This window comes from Leguminivora glycinivorella, chromosome 26, assembly GCF_023078275.1.
Source record: "Leguminivora glycinivorella isolate SPB_JAAS2020 chromosome 26, LegGlyc_1.1, whole genome shotgun sequence".
NCBI classification, from domain to species: domain Eukaryota; kingdom Metazoa; phylum Arthropoda; class Insecta; order Lepidoptera; family Tortricidae; genus Leguminivora; species Leguminivora glycinivorella.
Genome location: NC_062996.1, coordinates 664,682 through 687,338, shown reverse-complemented (window position 1 = coordinate 687,338; position 22,657 = coordinate 664,682). Strand labels below are relative to the sequence as shown.

General features: G+C 36.9%; 1 protein-coding gene across 1 annotated transcript in view; it reads right to left on the bottom strand.

Annotated features, from left to right (window-relative positions):
- Window positions 1-6,139: 6,139 nt before the first annotated feature.
- The window catches only part of LOC125239753, a 19,198-nt gene continuing 2,680 nt past the window's right edge, over window positions 6,140-22,657 (bottom strand). The window contains exons 3-10 of the mRNA XM_048147418.1: window positions 18,337-18,478; window positions 17,314-17,438; window positions 15,896-16,038; window positions 15,371-15,512; window positions 13,701-13,892; window positions 11,629-11,831; window positions 8,032-8,187; window positions 6,140-6,928 (exon numbers count right to left, since the gene is read on the bottom strand). Of these exons, the coding sequence (XP_048003375.1) occupies window positions 6,883-6,928; window positions 8,032-8,187; window positions 11,629-11,831; window positions 13,701-13,892; window positions 15,371-15,512; window positions 15,896-16,038; window positions 17,314-17,438; window positions 18,337-18,478 (1,149 nt within the window). The 3' untranslated portion in view covers window positions 6,140-6,882. The remainder of the gene's footprint in view (window positions 6,929-8,031; window positions 8,188-11,628; window positions 11,832-13,700; window positions 13,893-15,370; window positions 15,513-15,895; window positions 16,039-17,313; window positions 17,439-18,336; window positions 18,479-22,657) is intronic.

The following is a 22,657-nucleotide window of genomic DNA, read 5'->3' as shown; positions in this document are numbered from 1 at the left end:
CTGACAGGTGCGACAATTGTAGAATACAATTGTCACGACTAACCATAGGGATAAATGTATCAAATTATGAATAGTAGTTGACTCAAATGGCAATAAGTAAATTTATTTAATGGATATTTTTATGTTTATTGTCTGACTAAAAATATAAATGCCTTTGTTAACTTCGATGAAACTTATTTAAAACTATTCATTACCTAAATCCTCTCCCACCATTATATAATTTTCTTCGGTAACATTATTTATGTGTATCAAGTAGGCATTGGTTATGATATGTTAGTATTTTGTTTCAAAAACAATATTGCAGTATGGTTATAATAAGAAAGATGACTATCTTAAAATTGATTTCCGACCGCAAATTCGTGTTATTTGATAAATTTGATAACAAATTAACATCCGCAATCAAAGTTAATACTTAAATATAAAGGAATAGCTCAACGTTTGATTGAAACGGGTGTATGGCAAAGAAATAGAAATATCTAAGATATATACCTAACTTGGCACTATACTAAGTATTTAATAAGTTGGAATTATTAATTATTAAGATATATAAAATTTATTTCTTATAAACGTGAATAAAAGAAGAAGAAGTAAAAAAATTGACCATTACTACAATAAAAATATACAAATAACAAATAAAACAAATTAAAACTATTCTAAACTAAAAGTTAAAATGCTTAACTAAACTAAAAATATTTGAATTTGGAATTCGGTGTACCTAAATACGAAGGTAACTCGTTCATTTAAAACCGGCCAAGAGCGTGTCGGGCCACGCTCTGTGTAGGGTTCCGTAGTTTTTCGTATTTTTCTCAAAAACTACTGAACCTATCAAGTTCAAAACAATTTTCCTAGAAAGTCTTTATGAAGTTCTACTCTTGTGAATTTTTTCATATTTTTTAAACATACGGTTCAAAAGTTAGAGGGGGGGGGACGCACTTTTTTTTCCTTTAGGAGCGATTATTTCAGAAAATACTAATATTATGAAAAAACCATCTTAGTAAACCCTTATTAATTTTTAAATACCTATCCAACAATATATCACACATTGGGGTTGGAATGAAAAAAAATATCAGCCCCCAGTTTACATGTAGGGGGGGTACCCTAATAAAACATTTTTTTCCATTTTTTATTTTTGCACTTTGTCGGCGCGATTGAAACACATATTGGTACCAAATTTCAGCTTTCTAGTCCTAACGGTTACTGAGATTATCCGCGGACGGACGGACGGACAGACAGACAGACATGGCGAAACTATAAGGGTTCCTAGTTGACTACGGAACCCTAAAAACGATCAAATTAATTTAAGGGTATTTGTATAAAATAATATTAATGATAGCTATTTAGGTACATAGGTATGTAGTATTTTTTATGATACATAAATTTAAAAACACAATTTAGTATAATAACGCAGAGAAATCTCAAAAATATACCTAAGTACTAATAATGTTACGAAGGGGCCAATAGTGTTTACTAACAGCAACACTCTTAACTAATCATCGGTGGGGCTTTATGCCCTTGTAATAAGGTACTAACATTGCTGCCGATGGTACAATGATAAAAATAAATTGCGATATCCGTAGTTTACTACAAATTTAATTTCATATTTACGTATAGCATTATTGCAACTTATATCGACGGCTAAGTAACAGGAACTCCTAACTAAGTACGAAAACTTAAGAATATATTTATTTAATCTTTATTGAACAAAGAAACACAATGTACAATAGGCGAACTTAATGCCATAAGGCATTCTCTACCAGTCAACCTTTAGGCAAAGCAGAGAAGTTGTAGGCGGTGCAAAATTACAAAAACAAAAGAACTATATTAGGTACCTACTTTTAAGGACACAATGCATGCAACAAAAAATAATACAGAGGAATAAACATACACATATACATGATATTAATACTAATACATAAAATTACATACATATAAGTATATATAATACATACAATCCGATGAGGTGTACAAAACAGACATACTACGAATTATCTGAATTGCCAGCAAAAAATGTGTTGAGGGATTTTTTAAAAGTAAACCTATTCGGAGACTGTCTAATTTTGACAGGGAGACTATTCCACAGACGCGCAGCTTGAACAGAAAAGGAATTGGACATGTAGCCAGTACGGTGGGATGGTATAGACAGAGAGAGATTGCCAGAAGAGCGAAGTTGACGAACACGAGAGATACCATAGTACTGGAAGAAAGATTTAAGATAGACAGGAGACTGAGGATCATTAATAACAGAGAAAAGGGTACAAAGCATGCGAATATTGCGACGTATACGTATAGGAAACCAACCAAGTTTAGAGCGGAAAGACGAGATATGGTCGTATTTACGGAGGCAGAAGATAAAACGAATGCAGTTATTTAGTAAGCGGTCTAACTTGTTCAGGAGCTCCTCATTCAAATCCGGGTAACACACATCACCGTAATCGATAATAGGTAAAATTAATGTTTGCACTAATAATATCTTGGTTCTTACAGGTAAGAAGTGTTTCAGTTTGTTTAGCGCATGAAGAGAACCAGTAACCTTACGGCTTATCTCGGCTACTTGAGTCCTCCAACCCAGGCCACTATCCAGAAAGACGCCTAGGTCTTTTACACTTTGGCTGTAAGGGATAGGCGTGCCATTAAAGTATACAGGGGGTGTAACTTCGACTTTAGGTAGCTGCCGGGTGCCGCCTATGACAATGGCCTGACACTTGGAAGGGTTGACAAATAGACCGAACCTCTCCGACCAACGCTGAATATGCAAGAGGTCCTGATTCAATTTGCCAACAGTAGCCGCAAGGTCAGCAATACTGCAGTGGTCATAGAGTTGCAGGTCGTCAGCGTACAGATGGTGCGAACAGCGAAGGTCTAAAGTAATAAAATTGACAAAGATGGAGAACAATAAAGGTGAAAGAATACCTCCTTGAGGCACACCAGTGGCCAAATCACACCAATCGGATAATTTTTTATCGACCCGCACTGCTTGCTGACGCCCACAGAGATATGCCGAAAACCATTTTAGGGCACAAGGAGACACGTTGAGGTGCTCAAGCAAGGCAAGGAGAATCTCGTGGTCAACAGTGTTGAAAGCGTTAGAGAAGTCAATGAGGATGAGCACTGTGACCATTTGGTTCTCCATGCCGCGCCTGATGTCCTCGGTTACTTTGAGCAGTGCAGTACAAGTGCTATGTCCCGGACGAAAACCTGACTGGTAGGGGCTCAAAAGATTGTGTGAGAAAATAAATCTTGACATCTGTTTATGAGCCACAGCTTCAGCGATTTTCGATAGAAAAGGAAGTATCGAAATGGGTCGAAACTGGCTAACCAAAGATGGATTACTAGTTTTTGGCAACGGTAAAACGAAGGCTTTTCGCCAAAGTGCTGGAAATTCACCGTTTAAAAGCGAGGAGTTAATAATATCAGTCAGTATAGGAAGCACAGAGTCTAGAATTGACACTATCATGTGCCGACCGATATCATCACAACCTACAGCCTTGGATTTAATTGCCTTTATAATAGCTCTAACCTCCGATTGAGTAGTGGGTGAGAAAGAAAATGAAACGGTATCAATAGAGGGTAGAGCTAAAACTTCAAAAATGGTGTTAATTTTAGCATTGACATCAACGGAGCGAGCGGACGAAAAGTGCTTGTTAAGTTCAGAAAGGGAGAAAGATACACCGTCGAAGGGAGTATTATTCGGTTTTCCGAGGCCAAGAGATTTTAAAAACTTCCAGACGTCAGCCATGGAAGATGATGAGACATTGTGATGGATGAACCGCCGCTTTGCTGAACGTACCATCTGGTTACACCGAATATAGGTAGGAATTACTGTCACTATCACTAACAGTGTCACTATACTACTCGCATGGGCAATTTTCAACAACGCGTATGTCAACTACAAATTACTACAATTGTCACACAATTCGACACATCTTAATTCTCCTGTCGAGATTCACCGACAATTCTACAAATATGTCGCCTAGAAATAATAATTATTGTTTCACAACATAATTGTAATACATACAATTGTAGCAAAATGCCTGTCATGTTTGTAAGCAATTCTATAGAAAATATTTTATAAAATTGTAATTTGTCACCTGTCATAGACAATTGTCGCTCGACATATGTCACTGACAATTGTAGCCTTTTTGAAACAGGGGCCAGGAGCACAGATTAATAAAGAGTACTATCGTACAGTATGGTCACTCCCGCTCCCCGCTGAAAGTGCCGCCTCCCTCTCGGTTACCTCACAGTTACCGCCTGTCAGAAACGCGAACAGTCGACATGTCATATCTCACTCATACAAGCTTTGTTCGCGTTCACCTTTCTTTTTTTTTATCGCCAGTGTCCGAGGTGTGCCAGGACTGTGTGACATTTTTGCAACATGTGTGTAACATACTTTTCAGTACAGATGGTGTTTTTTTACGCACTAGTGCGAGAAGTGGTTCATTATATGCCAGGTCGAAACTTCGGCGGCTCATCTGTACTGAAAAATGTCGTACGATACACGTGCAAAAAGGAAATTCGCAACTCGTGTCGATTTAAAACACTCCCTTCGGTCGTGTTTTAATTTATCACCACTCGTTTCGAACTTCCTTTTTTACGCACTTGTATCGTAGTGTACTATTTTGTGTGTTATTTTCGTTATGTTTCAGTGAGCAATTGATAGTAATGAATGATAAATCATGTTTCAATATGTATAACTATATCAATTATAAGTTATAGACCCAGAGCCCAGGCCCGCCAGACCTTCCTCAAATTCTCAAGGATGAAACTTTGGGACAATGTAGAGTTCATATCGGCGGTTAATGTGTGCATATTTTCTAGTTCGGCCCATCGGCCAATTTTTTGCTATCAAGTGATGAAGGTGAAAAAAAAAGTGCTTACTTTCCTTAAATTCTCAAGGCTGATTTTTATATATGTGTTAGAGCACGTTGTTAGAAATTGGTTATCATCAATGCCAGACCGTTTCCGCCGGCCATAACTTTTACCAGACGCGACAAAGTTGGCAAAAAACGACTCTAACTTACCTCATTTTCTCAAGCCTGATTTTGATATATGGGACCAATCGGATGGACCCAACCATCCGCCAGACCGACTTAAAGTTTCGATATGAGCATTAGTAGAATTGAAATATTCCGGGTCTATAAAAGCTAAAAACTTGAATAACGAATTTAATTTTATATTATAAATAACATAAACAAGGAAAAAATAAATTGGTACAGTGCATTATAAATTAAATATTCAATTCTACTAATGCTCATATCGAAACTTTAAGTCGCTCTGGCGGATGGTTGGGTCCATCCGATTGGTCTGGCTGCTTACAAATGGTCTAGTTACAGGTCCCTGCGTATCATATATCAAAATCAGGCTTGAGAAAATGAGCTAAGTTAGAGTCGTTTTTTGCCAACTTTGTCGCGTCTGGTAAAAGTTATATTTATAATAAAATACACATGTACTTACGCAGTGTAAATAAAAAAATTAATCTTGCACCACATAATTATAAACTTTCATTTTTTTTATTTCCTTAGAAGTAAAATTTTTGAAAGTCGCTTATTACGTCAAGTATACAATATACACGTAGCTTAATGTAAAAAAAAATCAAGTTTTTAGCTTTTATAGACCCAGAATATTTCAATTCTACTAATGCTCATATCGAAACTTTAAGTCGGTCTGGCGGATGGTTGGGTCCATCCGATTGGTCTGGCTGCTTACAAACGGTCTAGTTATAGGTCCCTGCGTATCATATATCAAAATCAGGCTTGAGAAAATGAGGTAAGTTAGAGTCGTTTTTTGCCAACTTTGTCGCGTCTGGTAAAAGTTATGGCCGGTGGAAACGGTCTGGCATTGATGATAACCAATTTCTAACAACGTGCTCTAACACATATATAAAAATCAGCCTTGAGAATTTAAGGAAAGTAAGCACTTTTTTTTTCACCTTCATCACTTGATAGCAAAAAATTGGCCGATGGGCCGAATTAGAAAATATGCACACATTAAACGCCGATGTGAACTCTACATTGTCCCAAAGTTTCATCCTTGAGAATTTGAGGAAGGTCTGGCGGGCCTGGGCTCTTGATCTATTAGTAGTTTACATAATTATAGTATATATTATTTTGTGTTTTGAATTTCCGAAATAAAAATGTAGTTTCATACAAAATGTATTTTATTCTTAATATTAAGAAAAATATAAATGTCAATAATTAAAATTGAAGTCGATTCACACACAAACAAATTATCAATTGAATACATACAGCGTGGCAAAAAATAACAAATCAAAATAGTTAAATTCAAATATAGGCAAAATCATAGAAATAGGATGTCAAAGAAAAACTTTCAAATGTCAAAAGTGAGACCGAAATTGGACCAGTACCATCCGTATAATAATTATTATTTTGCCAGGCTACATAATACTAGATACACTAAAAAAGTCATAGTTAAAAAAATCGAAATCTTATTCTAACACACAATCAAGATTTAATAATAGACAAATAACATTTGACAGGAAATAGTCAAAACACACATTGAAAAGAGCGCTACTAAAAATACATAAGTTTAGTCATCTTACTTTTTCATACGGTATTAAATATCCTAAGCAGAGGGCGCCACAAGCTCTCAGTAATTAAAACAGTAATATGTGTAATACTATACAGTTAATTTGGAAGATAATAAACTAATGTATTTTTCGTAGGTAGAATACTGTGACAAAAATACTTAATGTCAAAAAAAATATACTACGTAAGTAGTTGTATTATTTAGTCGGGTAAAACCAAATTCACGGTATTTGGTCACATTGGCACAAAAATTAGGCCGGAAAAACCAAAATGGCGGAATTTGGTTGGAACGGATTTAAATCCCGACGAATTGAAAACCCTCCTTTTTGGAAGTCAGTTAAAAAGCAATCTTGAAAGGATAATTCTTGTGAGTGTCTCCCATTCTGTAAAAAAACAATCTGTGTTAAAAACACACTACTTTACGTATTTCCAAAGGGGTAGGTAGAGCACATGGAAATGCTAAAGTTTCAGAGCCACTTAGCAATTTAGGGGTCGAAACACACACATTTTATTGGTACTGCTACATTGTTAATTAATCCATACCACTCCATACTAATATATATATATATATATATATATATATATATATATATATATATATATATATATATATATATATATATATATATATATATATATATATATATATATATATATATATATATATTATATATCCATACTAATATTATAAATGGGAAAGTGTGTGTGTCTGTTTGTTTGTCCGTCTTTCACGGCAAAACGGAGCGACGAGTTGACGTGATTTTTTAAGTGGAAATAGTTGAAGGGATGGAGAGTGACATAGGCTACTTTTTGTCTCTCTCTAACGCGAGCGAAGCCGCGGGCAAAAACTAGTATTATACACATAGATGGTCAACCAAATCGTGGTACTGAAAAAAGGTGCGAAATTCAAATTTTCTATGGCAATGAGGAGGCACACTGACATTTTATCACGCGCCTGTGCAAGTGCCTAGGCATGTCACTGTCATTCATATGTGAGAGAGAAAAAAATCATCTTCTCGCTCTCACGTATGAAATTCTTTATCTGTGCAATGGACTAATAATGTGGCGCCATCTGTCATAACATACCTTTGAGTGTGCCTCCTCGTTAAACCTTCGGCCCTTCATTTTCAATAATTTTTTGAGCGTTATAGCTCTGCAATGATTCCTCCAACGTCAAAGGTTTAGGCATGCACGCGCTTTATAAAGACAGCTGATCGGTGCGACCTGTGGCCCGTTTCTCGAAAGCCCTGTATTACAAGTGTGTTTCCATGACAACCCATACAATTTGACAGTTCGCGCACTTGTAATACAAGGCTTGTACCTTTCGAGAAACGGGCCCCTGCAATTTTCATTGCCGCCTTTTTTAGTGCCGAAATTTGGTTCACCGTCTATACGTGACAGCTTCTCTTTTGCACACTGTGTCCCGAATCGAACCATCGTGAACGTCAGCCGCCGCTCCGTTGGTAATGTTAAAAATGTTTGTTACCCGACAAACGTGAAGGTCCTCTTGTTCTTATTGAGCGCATGTATGGCGTCAAGCTGGGCAGGCTCCAGTGATGTATGGAGCGCTTGCAGGTTGTCCCACAGGTGGGCAGGGGACGAAGCTTTCACTACCACGCCATGCCCACTGTCTATTTGGTATCTGAAATAAAGTTATTTTTATAAGTAAGTAAACTCTTTTTCCCCACACTAGCTCGGACACACGTGTTTTGTCCTTTAATACCAGCGGGTAAAAACGCATTTTATCCACTAGTGGGTAAAGTAATTTGACCTTGAATAAAGTCAAATTAACTGCTTTAAAATTGATAAAAGTAGGTGAATCTAGTAATAGAGATGATTTACCACCTGTGGAACTACTGGAAGCAGAGACAAACGCATTTTTTGCGTTGTAGTTTCCTCGCTATAGTGAGGGGAAAAGTTTTGTGTTACACTCTGGTGCAAATGTATTTTCCCCTCACTAGCTCGGAAACACGTGTTTTGTCCTTTAATACCAGCGGGTAAAAACGCATTTTATCCACTAGTGGGTAAAGTAATTTGACCTTGAATAAAGTCAAATTAACTGCTTTAAAATTGATAAAAGTAGGTGAATCTAGTAATTAAGATGATTTACCACCTGTGGAACTACTGGAAGCAGTGATAAACGCATTTTTTTGCGTTGTAGTTTCCTCGCTATAGTGAGGGGAAAAGTTTTGTGTTACACTCGGGTGCAAATGTATTTTACTTCTCGTGTGTTAAAAAACTCGCAAGTTCAGGATTCTATTCTCGAACCACTCGCTTCGCTCGTGGTTCAACTATAGAATCCTTTCACTTGCTCGTTTTTCAATTCCACACTCGGCGTTAAAATACAACTTTGCCCCCTTGTATAACAAATAACTATTACTTCTCGTGTGTTAAAAAACTCGCAAGTTCAGGATTCTATTCTCGAACCACTCGCTTCGCTCGTGGTTCAACTATATAGAATCCTTTCACTTGCTCGTTTTTAAATTCCACACTCGGCGTTAAAATACAACTTTGCCCCCTTGTATAACAAATAACTATAGTGCACCATTTGCAGAAGAAGCACAGAAGAAGGGAGTACAAGTGCGAACTTATCCCTGATAGGGATCTCTTCCAGTCAATCTAAGAAGTAATGAAAATTTTAGAAACCGTAGCCAACATTATTTTATTTCACTCTATCTACACAATTTAATTTAAAGAATACTCTAGAAATAGTAGTCCCGTTCATATGCTTAACCAAAACCAACGAACAACTGATGAGTAATGTATTTTTTTTATACTACGTCGGTGGCAAACAAGCATACGGTCCGCCTGATCGAAAGCGGTCGCCTGCAACTCGAGGAGTGTCACATGCGCGTTGCCAACCCATTAGAAGCTTGTACAAGTTCCAAGGAGGGTTCGGGTTGCCGAAGACTCAAAGGACAATAGACGGAACAAATTAGTTCCTTAGGTCCTTCCGTCACCAGCACACCGCACCCTCGTTGAGCTCTGGTAGCCTTACTCACGTATTGAAATTAAGTAGGTAACTGTTAATTTGACAAACCAAAATTTTCTAATTACAATCCGTTAATATGAAGATAGTTTTTAGATAATTGTTTTTAATCTTGGCCAATAAATATTTGTGCCGAACTGATCTATCTTGACTTTTTATCGATAAAATAGTTTGGTCACAGATTATTAATAACTTTAGTTATTTGTTATACAAGGGGGCAAAGTTGTATTTTAACGCCGAGTGTGGAATTGAAAAACGAGCAAGTGAAAGGATTCTATAGTTGAACCACGAGCGAAGCGAGTGGTTCGAGTATAGAATCCTGAACTTGCGAGTTTTTTAAACACACGAGAAATAAAATACATTTGCACCCGAGTGTAACACAAAACTCACTATAGCGAGGAAACTACAACGCAAAAAATGCGTTTATCATTGCTTCCAGTAGTTCCACAGGTGGTAAATCATCTTTATTACTAGTTTCACCTGCTTTTATCAATTTTAAAGCAGATAATTTGACTTTATTCAAGGTCAAATTACTTTACCCACTAGTGGATAAAATGCGTTTTTACCCGCTGGTAATAAAGGACAAAACACGTGTTTCCGAGCTAGTGAGGGGAAAAATAAGTTAAATACTAACGTCACAGATCCTTTCACTTGCCCGCAAAACGACAAATACATACGCCTTATTTAACTAATACTAATAAGTTACTACGTAAAACTCAGAAGAATAGTAGGTACGTGCCACGCGACTACACAGGCGGCCGCGTGGCGCCTCTCGGCCTCTTGTTCATTCGAATGAACGGCCAGCGTGTAGGTACTTAATAACATAATTATACCAAAGAGGATCGAGTATTATAGAGAGTTACTGTCAAAGTAAAATGTGTAATCCTGCGTGCGTAGCCGAATGGCATTTCTCCGACGCCAAACGAAAACGAAACGCCACGCCAGTTAGTCTGGCTCTGTCGCGCCAATACGCACGAGCGATAGAGATAGATATCTACTAGCGTTTCGTTTCGTGAGCGTTTGTGCCATTCGGCTACGCACCCTGGTTTGGTTTGTTCTGCATAGAGATAGATAGTTCTCATTCTCTTACATAATCAGTAGCCATGACCTGAAGTATCGTTTAGTGCCCACTGACAAAGTACCATGGCCCAGTGGAAGATTTTAAAAGCACTGTGAGCGCAGCCATTACCTACTTGGAGGAATTTAGATTATAAAAATTAGCTATAATGTTTATACAGTTTACTGTAGTTTCAATTGCCATACGATAAATAAATTTAGAGCAGATTTTTGCGAGGTCTTCTAGGGTCCATTTAAACCCCAGAATTCCTAACAAGAAGGAACTCGCCTGATCGCTTGATTTTTTTTTTATGGGATAGGAAGCAAACTAGCAGCCAGGTCGCCTGATGGTAAGCGATCACCGCCGCCCATGGACACCCGAAACACCAGAGGTGTTGGAGGTGCGTTGCCGGCCTTTAAGATGGGTGTACGCTCTTCATCATCATCTTAGCTGGTCGCTTGATCAGCAGCTGTGCTGGACTAATATTAAGTCCTGCGGCCATGACTTGAATCAGCGGGTCATCTATAGCAGACAACTGTGAGGCCTTGAGGTAAGCCGGGGTGTTCATAGGTCCCAGTGGCAGGACGAGAAAATTTTCATTGGTAAAGCCGGAGGGGTTTTCAGAATCTGTTTTGTATGGACTTCTATAGATATTAGTTAATTTTAAGGAACTCGTTGGGAATCAAGTTGTATTGATGCTCCGCCACTGATAGGTCCCAAAACCCTGAAGTAACTCAAGACTATTACTTCCGGTCCTTTCTTCATAGTAAGCCAGTTTTTTAAAGCCATGAGCATCCTATGAGGCCTTCAAGTCTTTTGGGTCTTTTCCTTAGATATCATGACTATGAGAAGCTCAAAAATATTCCATAAGTATATGATCGTCTTACCTGATCAGCAGCTGTGCTGGACTAACACGGACTCCTGCACCCATGACCTGGATCAACAGGTCATCTATAGCAGACAACTGTGAGGCCTTGAGGTCAGCCTGAGTCCCTTTAGACCCCAGAACTCTTAAGAAATTCCTTTGATCATCTTACCTGATCAGCAGCTGTGCTGGACTAATACTAAGTCCTGCGGCCATGACCTGAACCAGCGGTTCATCTATAGCAGACAACTGTGAGGCCTTGAGGTCAGCTGGAGTTCCCTTGGAGCCGAGGACACCGTAACAGCTCAGGCGGATGTCACGAGCCTCGCAGAAGTCGGAGAGACGCTGCTGGCTTAAGTACGGGTGGCATTCCACCTGGAAAATAAAATGGAAAATAAATAACCCCCATGACCGCGCAAGTAAAGTATGGAGAGAGTTGTAACTCCATACATCAGTAAATGCGAGTTATTTGTAGTGACATCTAGCGCCAATCACGCGTCAAATAGCGTAAATTATCTTTTTTTTTTTTTTAATTTTATTATTCACAAAAAATAAACTTATAATTAACAGTTTACAGGAATCCTCGCCAAACTGTAACGTTTGATGGCGAGAGGCGCTCATTGTTTTAGACATTAGTTACTTAAATACAGTTTTGATATAAAACAGAAACGTAACTTAATACTCTAAGATTAATATTTAACGTTTGTAACTTAATACTAATTTAAACCCTTTTTTTTTTTTTTTTTACTTTTAACTATCGAAATTATTACAACTCCTGGTTGTCCTCTGATAGATAGGACTTAAGTTTAGTTTTTAACATAGTTTTTGACATTTTTGGAGTATGTCTTAAAAAATTAATTTTATTATAAATTCTTGGCACTATATATGAGGACATTCTTTCACCGTAGTAGTTTTTAGCACTTTTTTGTACTAATCGCTTCTCTCTTACACTTCTGGTATTATACATATTTTTAACAGTTAATTTATACATATAGACGCTAGGTGTCACTACAAATAACTCGCATTTACTGATGTATGGAGTTACAACTCTCTCCTTCTTATACCTTTCATTCTTGTCACTAAATAAATTTATCCATACTAATAGTATAAATGGGAATAAAGTGTGTGTCTCTTTGTTTGTCCGTCTTTCACGGCAAAACGGAGCGACGAATTGACGTGATTTTTTAAGTGGAGCTAGTTGAAAGGATGGAAAGTGACATAGGCGATACTTTGTCTCTTTCTAACGCGCGCGAAGCCGCGGGCAAAAGCTAGAGTATTATAAACACTAGAAAAACACCCTCTAAGTATCTTGAAACCTAATCGTGGTCAAAGTTCATTACAAGACTTTTCTATAAAACCCAAAAACAGATATGATACGATGTTGCATCATGCAAATCTAGTTCATATCTTCCGGCTCCATCATCAGATCAGTTTGGCAGTACCATATTTTTGTATTACGACTTTCGGAAAACGGGTCACAACTGGTTGAGACTAGCTCAGAACCGGGACAGGTGGCATACTAGAAGAGAGGCCTATGCTCAGCAGTGGGCGATAGAGGGTTGATATGATGATGATGATGATGATGATGATATTTTTGTATTGTCATCAAACTAATACAGCTGCAAATTTTCATTAGGTACGCTAGGTATGCTCGGCCCACTTGCGCCAACCACTTAACTCAGGGTTAGTGGGCTGTCATCTGTCAAATTCCATATAAAATGGTGGGTTAACCCTCGGGTTAACCTTGCATTTTCGTTGGTGAAGTGGCCCTTAGATGGTTATCTTAGATTCCATTGCATAGTTACATACAGGGACTCATTTCTCGAAGCTACAAGTTACAATTTACAAGTGGTTGTCAATGTCTAATATGACAAGTTGGAAAGAGACTTCCGCTTGTAATTTGTAACTTTCAGTTTTGAGAAATGGGCCCCTGAGGCCAGTTTCTCGAAAGGTACAAGCCTAGTATTACAAGTGCGCGAACTGTCATATCGTATGGATTCTCATGGATACACACTTGTAATATTTACAAGGCTTGTACCTTTCGAGAAACGGGCCACAGGTCGTCAACCTAAGTCCTGATTTAGAGGGTGTGCCAACTCGCAACTCGCATGCGATTTTAGTTACATTGCGGGCTGTTGAGGTTACATAAAATTTTGCACAGCCATCAAATATGTCTAAATGGGCCCTAATATAAGCGTGTTAAAAATTCGTGAATACATTCTTAAAGAAGAGTTCATTAGTTACCTGATTAACAACCGGCTTAATCCTCCCCTTATCCACGACTCTCTCTACTTGCACGGAATTGAAGTTGGATACCCCGATGCTGCGGACTAAACCCTTGGCCACCAAACCCTCCATGGCGAACCAGGCGTCCAGGTAATCATGGTCGGAGAATTGGAGAACGTTAGCGATCTTCGGGAGGGGATCGCCGCCTTCCTGTGGATTAGATAAAGTATCTATAGGGCTAAGACGCAACCCAAGGGATAGATCAACAGTTCTCGAAAAGTTTGTACAAAGATTAAGGAAAAAGTTAAATTTGTTTTTATTAGACTTATATTGACCGGGATAAAGACCGTGATTACCTTTTTGATTTTTGTCGAGCTCCCGATATTTTGACGCAGTTGCATGCATCATGATCACGGAAAACTGACGAAGGCGGGTGGATGTTAAAGTTCAAAAAATCAAAAAAGTAATCACGGTCTATATCCCGGTCAATATATATTTTAGTAAGTTTTATTTCGTCATTAAGGTTCTCTAGTATCTATATTTTCTGAATTATAACAATTATCTTGTTACTTGTATATATCTTACGAAAGTCGACTTATATTAAGTACTAAATGTTGGTAACAAAATAGGATTTATTAAAATTTGCTGACGTGGCTATGTATTTAGTACAGCAAGCAGATTGCTCAGATTAAAATATTCAAAAGAAGGCTTTACAGAAATCCAAACAAATAGTGAGCGATTGAAAAATAGTGTGCATATCAATATTTATTTATTTCGCTCGGTTCTATTTTATTATATCAAGTCTTTAGATAAAAAAGTCGTATAAATACAAAAAAAAAACTTTATTTCTGGCCAGGATTCGAAACCCTGCGATGTGCTTGCAAACATTAGACCGACCTCTTATGACTGAGCTACGCTACGCCCAGCCGATGCGCGGTCGGCGAAATTAACGACCATATTTTGCGTTTACTAACGCGGAAGAAAACCGCATGAAAACTCGAAAATTTGCGTTTTCCGGGTAAGGCTAATTGCGTTTCCACATTATCCGATCTGATATCGGACGTCGGACCGATATTCCATACATACAAGCGCCATCTTGGATTTTTTCCTTCCTGTCCTTCCTTCCTCCTTCCTTCTGACTTCTGATATCGGATCGGATGTGAAAACGGTCTAAGCTAGATCGATTTTTCACCCCCGAAAACTGCCACATAACAAATTTCAGCGAAATCGTCAGAGCGGTTTCCGAGATCGTCGGTATATCCATACTAATGTTATAAATGGGAAAGTGTGTGTGTCTGTTTGTTTGTCCGTCTTTCAAGGCAAAACGGAGCGACAAATTGACGTGCTATTTTAAGTGGAGATATTTGAAGTGATGTAGAGTGACATACTTTTTGTCTCTTTCTAACGCGAGCGAAGCCGCGGGCAAGAGCTAGTATGTATATACATACATACATACATACAATCACGCCTGTATCCCATAAAGGGGTAGGCAGAACACATGAAACTACCAAAGCTTCAGTGCCACTCCCGGCAAATAAGGGGTTGAAAGAAAACGAAACTGTGACATTGCAGTGACAGGTTGCCAGCCTCTCGCCTACGCCACAATTTAGTATGTATATATAAATAAATATACAAGAATTGCTCGTATAAAGGTGTTTTAAGGCTAAGATTTTAATAGCATGCTTCACCTTGAAGGACATAGGGTTGTGTATGATATACAGGTCGAAGTATTGCAAGCCCATGCTAGCCAAAGAAGCCCGACAGGCGCTCTCCACGAGATCCGGGCGGTGGAAGGTGCTCCACATCTTATTCATGATGAAGAGGTCCTCACTGAAACCAAAGAGGATCGCATTTTATTCAAAAGTAATTTGACCTTGAATAAAGCCAAATTCACTGCTTTAAAATTGATAAAAGAAGGTGAATCTAGTAATAAAGATGATTTACCACCTGTGTAACTACTGGAAGCAGTGATAAACGCATTTTTGGCGTTGTAGTTTCCTCGCTATAGTGAGGTGAAAAGTTTTGTGTTACACTCGGGTGCAAATGTATTTTACTTCTCGCGTGTTAAAAAACTCGCAAGTTCAGGATTCTATGCGAGTGGTTTAACTATAGAATCCTTTCACTTGCTCGTTTTTCAATTCCACACTCGGCGTTAAAATACAACTTTGCCCCCTTGTAAAACAAATAACTATTACTATTTAATTTAATCCTACCGCCGTACAGTCCCATCTTGTATCTTGGCCCGTATTCCTTCCCCCACTTCTTCCTCATTGCCATAGATATAAGCCGTGTCTATGGCTCTATACCCTAAGTCTATGGCCGCTGCCACTATGTGTGTTGCTAGTTTTGGGTCCAGCTGAAACATATAAGTATACTTAACGTGAAATCTTTACATGTAGGTATTTTTTAAATAAAAAAAAAACTAATTTCTTAGTGATAGGTCTCCATATATATTCTTGCAAGTGTGATGAAAAACAGAGTAACTTGGGCGTAAGAATATTGCAAACTCGAGACTTTAAATCAAGCAAGCCGCGGTATAACTTACTATAGTTAGCAATACTCAACTTCCACCCCAGGTTGTTAAAATGTACTATTTATCTTACCAAAGAGGATCGAGTATTATAGAGAGATACTGTCAAAATAAAATGTGTAATCACAGTGCATAGACTGCCATCTCTAGACACAAGCTTAAAACTTTTGAACCTCAGTTTTGACAATTGTCCCATATTGTTAGCTTGATATGTGATAAAATGTCAAATATTAATATTAGCGCCATCTAGTCGAGCGTTCCTCAAAGGTGTAACGCCATCTAGGCCACCGCCACTTTTTCTCTATGGCTTTAAAGGTACATTTTTAGGGTTCCGTAGTCAACTAGGAACCCTTATAGTTTCGCCATGTCTGTCTGTCCGTCCGTCCGTCCGTCCGTCCGTCCGTCCGTCCGTCGCGGTTAATCTCAGTAACCGTTAGCAGTAGAAAGCTGAAATTTGGTACCAATATGTATATCAATCACGCCAACAAAGTGCAAGAATAAAAAATGAAAAAAAAAAATGTTTTATTAGGGTACTCCCCCTACATGTAAAGTGGGGGCTGATTTTTTTTTTCATTCCAACCCCAACGTGTGTTATATTGTTGGATAGGTATTTAAAAATGAATAAGGGTTTACTAAGATCGTTTTTTGATAATATTAATATTTTCGGAAATAATTGCTCCTAAAGGAAAAAAAAGTGCGCCCCCCCCTCTAACTTTTGAACCATATGTTTAAAAAATATGAAAAAAATCACAAAAGTAGAACTTTATAAAGACATTGTAGGAAAATTATTTTGAACTTGATAGGTTAAGTAGTTTTTGAGAAAAATATAGAAAACTACGGAACCCTACACTGAGCGTGGCCCGACACGCTCTTGGCCGGTTTTTTTTCTTAGACTTTATCCGTCTATACGGAGTTACATATGTCTGGCAATACTCAACTTCCAGCCCAGTGGCCCGTTTCTCGAAAGGTAGGTACAAGCCTTGTATTACAAGTGTGTTTCTATGACAACCCATACGATTTGACAGTTTGCGCACTTGTAATACAAGGCTTGTACCTTTCGAGAAACGGGCCCCAGGTTGTTATAATGTACGTGTATCTTACCAAAGCAGTCCCAAGTGCTATAACGGGCATTTTCTTCCCGTCTCTCAGTTGTATGTAACTCATGTTACTAACACTTCCATATGAAAATTTCGCGTTCTTTAGCTCTTTAATCTTCACTGCATAATCTGAAATAATTATAGACATTTTTACTCATTAATACATTTAAAAAAAATCCCTGACATACATACACCGTCGTTTTTTTTGTTTTCCGTTAAATTCGACACGCAGTTACTGCAGTTAGGTTCATCATCAGGAACCACCCATGTATATCGCTTTTTGTTAAATAAAAAAAAAAATCGTCTCCATACCTTGTGAGAGGACCTTATCATAACATTAAAGTTATTGTCAAGTGTTTGATGGCACATGTTAAAACAAATAACATTAGGAAGTGGTAAGGGATGTCACACACGTGTTCAGTAATATATTTTTTTTTTTAATAATTTGATAACCAGTTTCTTAGGAAAATTGATTGTATTTGAACTAAAGAATATTTTACGCTTAGTAGTTTCGGGTGATGAGGAGGGGGGGGGGGGTCACCCCAAGACGTGTGTACAAAAAGGAAAGGCATGGAAGGATTTGCGAATTTTTTGCCTCTTTCTTAAATTACTTGACTAAACATTTTTAAAAGCTCTTTCATTTGATATGTAAAAAAATATAGTTCAAAAAACTTTGATCTTTAATTTTCACTTTTACCCGCCATAAGTGACCCCTATAATTAAATTTTCATAATTTAAATTACATGTCCATCTTTGGGTCACCGTTATCATATGGGTGCCAAATTTCAAGTTAATCTGTTCAGTAGTTTGCGAGAAAATTTCACGACACGAGAAAATCACACGACAGACAGACGCACGAATGATCCTAATAGAGGGGTTCCGTTTTTCCTTTTACGGAACCCTAAACCCGAAATCTGAATTGGCTCATTCGTTTGAAAGTTACAATGCCACAGACAGACACGTCAATCTTATAACACCCCGTTGTTTTTTACGTCGGGGGTTAAAAAGTTTTTTTTTTAATATTTACCTGTATCTATTTCAATTTGCGCGCCGTTTGTCATGTTGACAGGAACCGCTAACGAGTTGTCAGTTTCCATGACGGGCTTCCTGTGATTCAAAGCACGTCCAGTGTTTTCTACTTTGTCCATGGTTACCAGTGTTAATTTTCTCTAAAAGAAAAAAAAATAATCCATACAAGGGCCATTTTTTTTTAAAGTTGTCCACCCCACTTTTTTTTGGATTTGAAAATTTTTATGTGGTTTCCATTCAGAATCGCGAGCTCTTTCAATTCTGATAGGAGAAAAAAAGTATCCCAAGGTTTTTTCCCCGTTCCGTTACCATTTTTTCATACATTTTGTATGGAGGTAACGGAATGGAAGGTTCGAAAAAATGTATGGAAATCTTGGGACATTTTTTTCTCCTATCAGGATCGAAAGAGCTCGCGATTCTGAGTATTAGTCGCGTAAAAAATACCCATGTTACAAAAAAGTGGGGTGGACAACTTTGAAAAAAAAAAATGGCCCAGAAACTCTAAGGATGCAATCCGGTCTGATTACTAATCCGGCCGGATTCCGCCGGAATCTGGGCCCAATCCGGCGGAACCGGGCCGGAAGGAAAAGTAAATAAACAAAGGTGTGGCCGGTGCCATACATTTTTTCCACCATTTAAGGTATTAAAACTGCCCATATTTTTACATATTTATTAGAAATCTTTATGAGTAGGTAATTACAGAAATAATGACTCTTATTAATCGAAACTAAATTGAATACCAACATAAACAAACTACTGTCACTGACAAAGTAACACGTGCAATTCAAATGCCCTGGGTTCTCAATTTAAGGGTCGACAGGAAAACAAATAATTTTTAGCGGCACGCTACTTGGTCACCGCTACAGGTACTTTTCCATAGTGATACCAGTGTAATAAACAAACTAGTCAAACTACCCGACAAAAACTGCTTTTAAATATACCAAAAATTTTTATTCCGTTCAATTCGAAATGGCATATGTATTTTAAATTCGTAACGACAGTTGAATCTAATTCAAATTTCAAATAAAGAATATCCGGGAAAGAATAAACAAATCAAAATGGCATATATTTTTAAATTCGTAACGACAGTTGAATCTAATTCAAATTTCAAATAAAGAACATCCGGGAAAGAATAAACAAATCAAAATGGCATATATTTTTTTAAATTCGTAACGACAGTTGAATCTAATTCAAATTTCAAATAAAGAACATCTGGGAAAGAATAAACAAATCAAAATGGCATATATTTTTTAAATTCGTACGTAACGACAGCTGAATCTAATTCAAATTTCAAATAAAGAACACCCCGGAAAGAATAAACAAATCAAAATGGCATATATTTTTCAAATTCGTAACGACAGTTGAATCTAATTCAAATTTCAAATAAAGAACATCCGGGAAAGAATAAACAAATCAAAATGGCATATATTTTTAAATTCGTAACGACAGTTGAATCTGTTTCAAATTTCAAACAAAGAACATCCGGGAAAGAATAAACAAATCAAAATGGCATATATTTTTTAAATTCGTAACGACAGTTGAACCTAATTCAAATTTCAAATAAAGACATCCGGGAAAGAATAAACAAATCAAAATGGCATATATTTTTAAATTCGTAACGACAGTTGAATCTAATTCAAATTTATTCAAATACAAAACATCCGGGAAAGAATAAACAAATCAAAATGGCATATATTTTTAAATTCGTAACGACAGTTGAATCTAATTCAAATTTCAAATAAAGAACATCCGGGAAAGAATAACCAAATCAAAATGGCATATATTTTTAATTCGTAACGACAGTTGAATCTAATTCAAATTTCAAACAAAGAACATCCGGAAAAGAATAAACAAATCAAAATGGCATATATTTTTGAATTCGTAACGACAATTGAACCTAATTCAAATTTCAAATAAAGACATCCGGGAAAGAATAAACAAATCAAAATGGCATATATTTTAAATTCATAATGACTGTTGAATCTAATTCAAATTTCAAATAAAGAACATCCGGGAAAGAATAAACAAACGCGTTCTAAAAAGACAGATATTTCGATAAAAAGAAAAATTTATTTCATAAGATACCGGCTACTTTGCACCAAAATTTGTTCCAAACCTATATGTAGGTATATACAAAAGACTTCCCCGAATTTCAACTGCCAATGTTTAAAATTGTGGTATGATATTAAATCAGCCCCATATCAAAAACTAAGTTAGGAGCATTGTTTGTCTGGGTAACATTGCTCCTGAACTGAATTTATAAAAAATAATGTAGTTTAAAGTTTAGATAAATCATTAAACATAAGAAGCTGTTACGCACTAGCTCATTATATGTAAGACCCAATAAAAATACAGAAAAATATGTCTGCATGCATCTATCGCTATGTGATTCGATTCTTCCGTAATATTTTGTACTTAAATACCTCTTATCTTTTGTATGACGCCTGAAATATTTTTGCTTGTAGTCTAACTTTTTTGATTTGTGTATAAAGGTGGATTTGAATAATTCATCGAATCAACCATACATTTTGATTTTAGAGGCAATCAAACCATTTTTAAAAGGTCGTGCAATGTTACCCAAAGGGGAGCAAAGTAGCCTCGTGTGACGGTACGAGTAGGTACGTTATGAAACCAAGATTTCTGTAAAGGTAATAATAGTTTAACTTATTTTTAATATAAGTACTTACGATTATAATCACGTATAATATAAAGTCAATCTTCATTATTTAATAATTATCGTCACAACACATGTTCACTACTGTAGCACAACCAGGTAACAGATGCCGCCGGCCCTTGCACCGGTACTGATATATTCGAGCAATGAAATATCGATTTAGACTGTCATTGCGTTTTAAATACGTCGGTACTTGTAACTTTCCGAGCTACCCGCTAATCTATCATACATAAAACTGTTCTCCTCTAAATTAAAAATAATAGGCGTAGATATTTCGTTTCAGATCGTAAGAACATATAAATAAGGTTCAAAGACACTGCCGTCGTGAGACGAAGTAGGTACGCAAACGCATGTTAATTGTAAGTTACATTATGGTTTGTGGTAAACAACTTAATTAAGGTAAAATATTAAGGTTTTAGAGCGCACTATTCGCCAACAAACTGGTTCCAGTTTGGCGAAAAAAAATGTAATACATTAGTCATAACTTATTTTTAAATTAAAGAAAAAAGTTTCCTACTAAGTAGTCAAATCAGCTGCTTATTAAGAACTGTCGAAACGATTTGCTTATATGGAATTACTATGAAATACTGAGGAGTGACGTCACGGTCAATTCATTTACTTTATATCTTTCTCTTTGACTTATTTAAATAGAAATTATGTTTTCACCACACCAACTGATAAAGGCGTTCTTTGCTAAATATTCGAAAACTGATAGCAAAATTGCATTTTATCCACAAGAGTGCAAAGTAATTTCATACAAATTTTAACTTGATGTCTAAAGCTGGGTGTTGTAATTCACGTATAAATGATGATTTTGAATCATAAATGTTAAATAAATTGAAGTACTTTATTTATTTTTCCCCTCATTAGCTCGGAAACACGTGTTTTGTCCTTTAATACCAGCGGGTAAAAACGCATTTTATCCACTAGTGGGTAAAGTAATTTGACCTTGAATAAAGTCAAATTAACTGTTTTAAAATTGATAAAAGTAGGTGAACCTAGTAATAAAGATGATTTACCACCTGTGTAACTACTGGAAGCAGTGATAAACGCATTTTTTGTGTTGTAGTTTCCTCGCTATAATGAGGGGAAAAGTTTTGTGTTACACTCGGGTGCAAATGTATTTTACTTCTCGTGTGTTAAAAAACTCGCAAGTTCAGGATTCTATTCTCGAACCACTCGCTTCGCTCGTGGTTCAACTATAGAATCCTTTCACTTGCTCGTTTTTCAATTCCACACTCGGCGTTAAAATACAACTTTGCCCCCTTGTATAACAAATAACTATTGATGTTTTACAGTTCATATTTTCATAGTGTTGGTGTGGTGAAAAATTTTGTGTTTCACTCGGTGGCAAAGTTTGTTTAACCTTCGTGCCTTGATACCCTCGCAACGCTCAAGATTCCACTTTTTGAATCACTCGCTACGCTCGCGGTTCAATATTGGAATCTTTCGCTTGCTCGGGTAACAATATTGGCCCGTGCGGTTAAACAACAACTTTGCCCCCTTGTAAAACAAATAACTATTAAACATAACTAGTGTCCACATGTTTCTTCTAATTATGTGATGCTTTATTTCGTACACTGCATTTAAATATTTTATTTTACGAGTTAGAACTTAACCATATGTTTAAAAAATATGAAAAAAA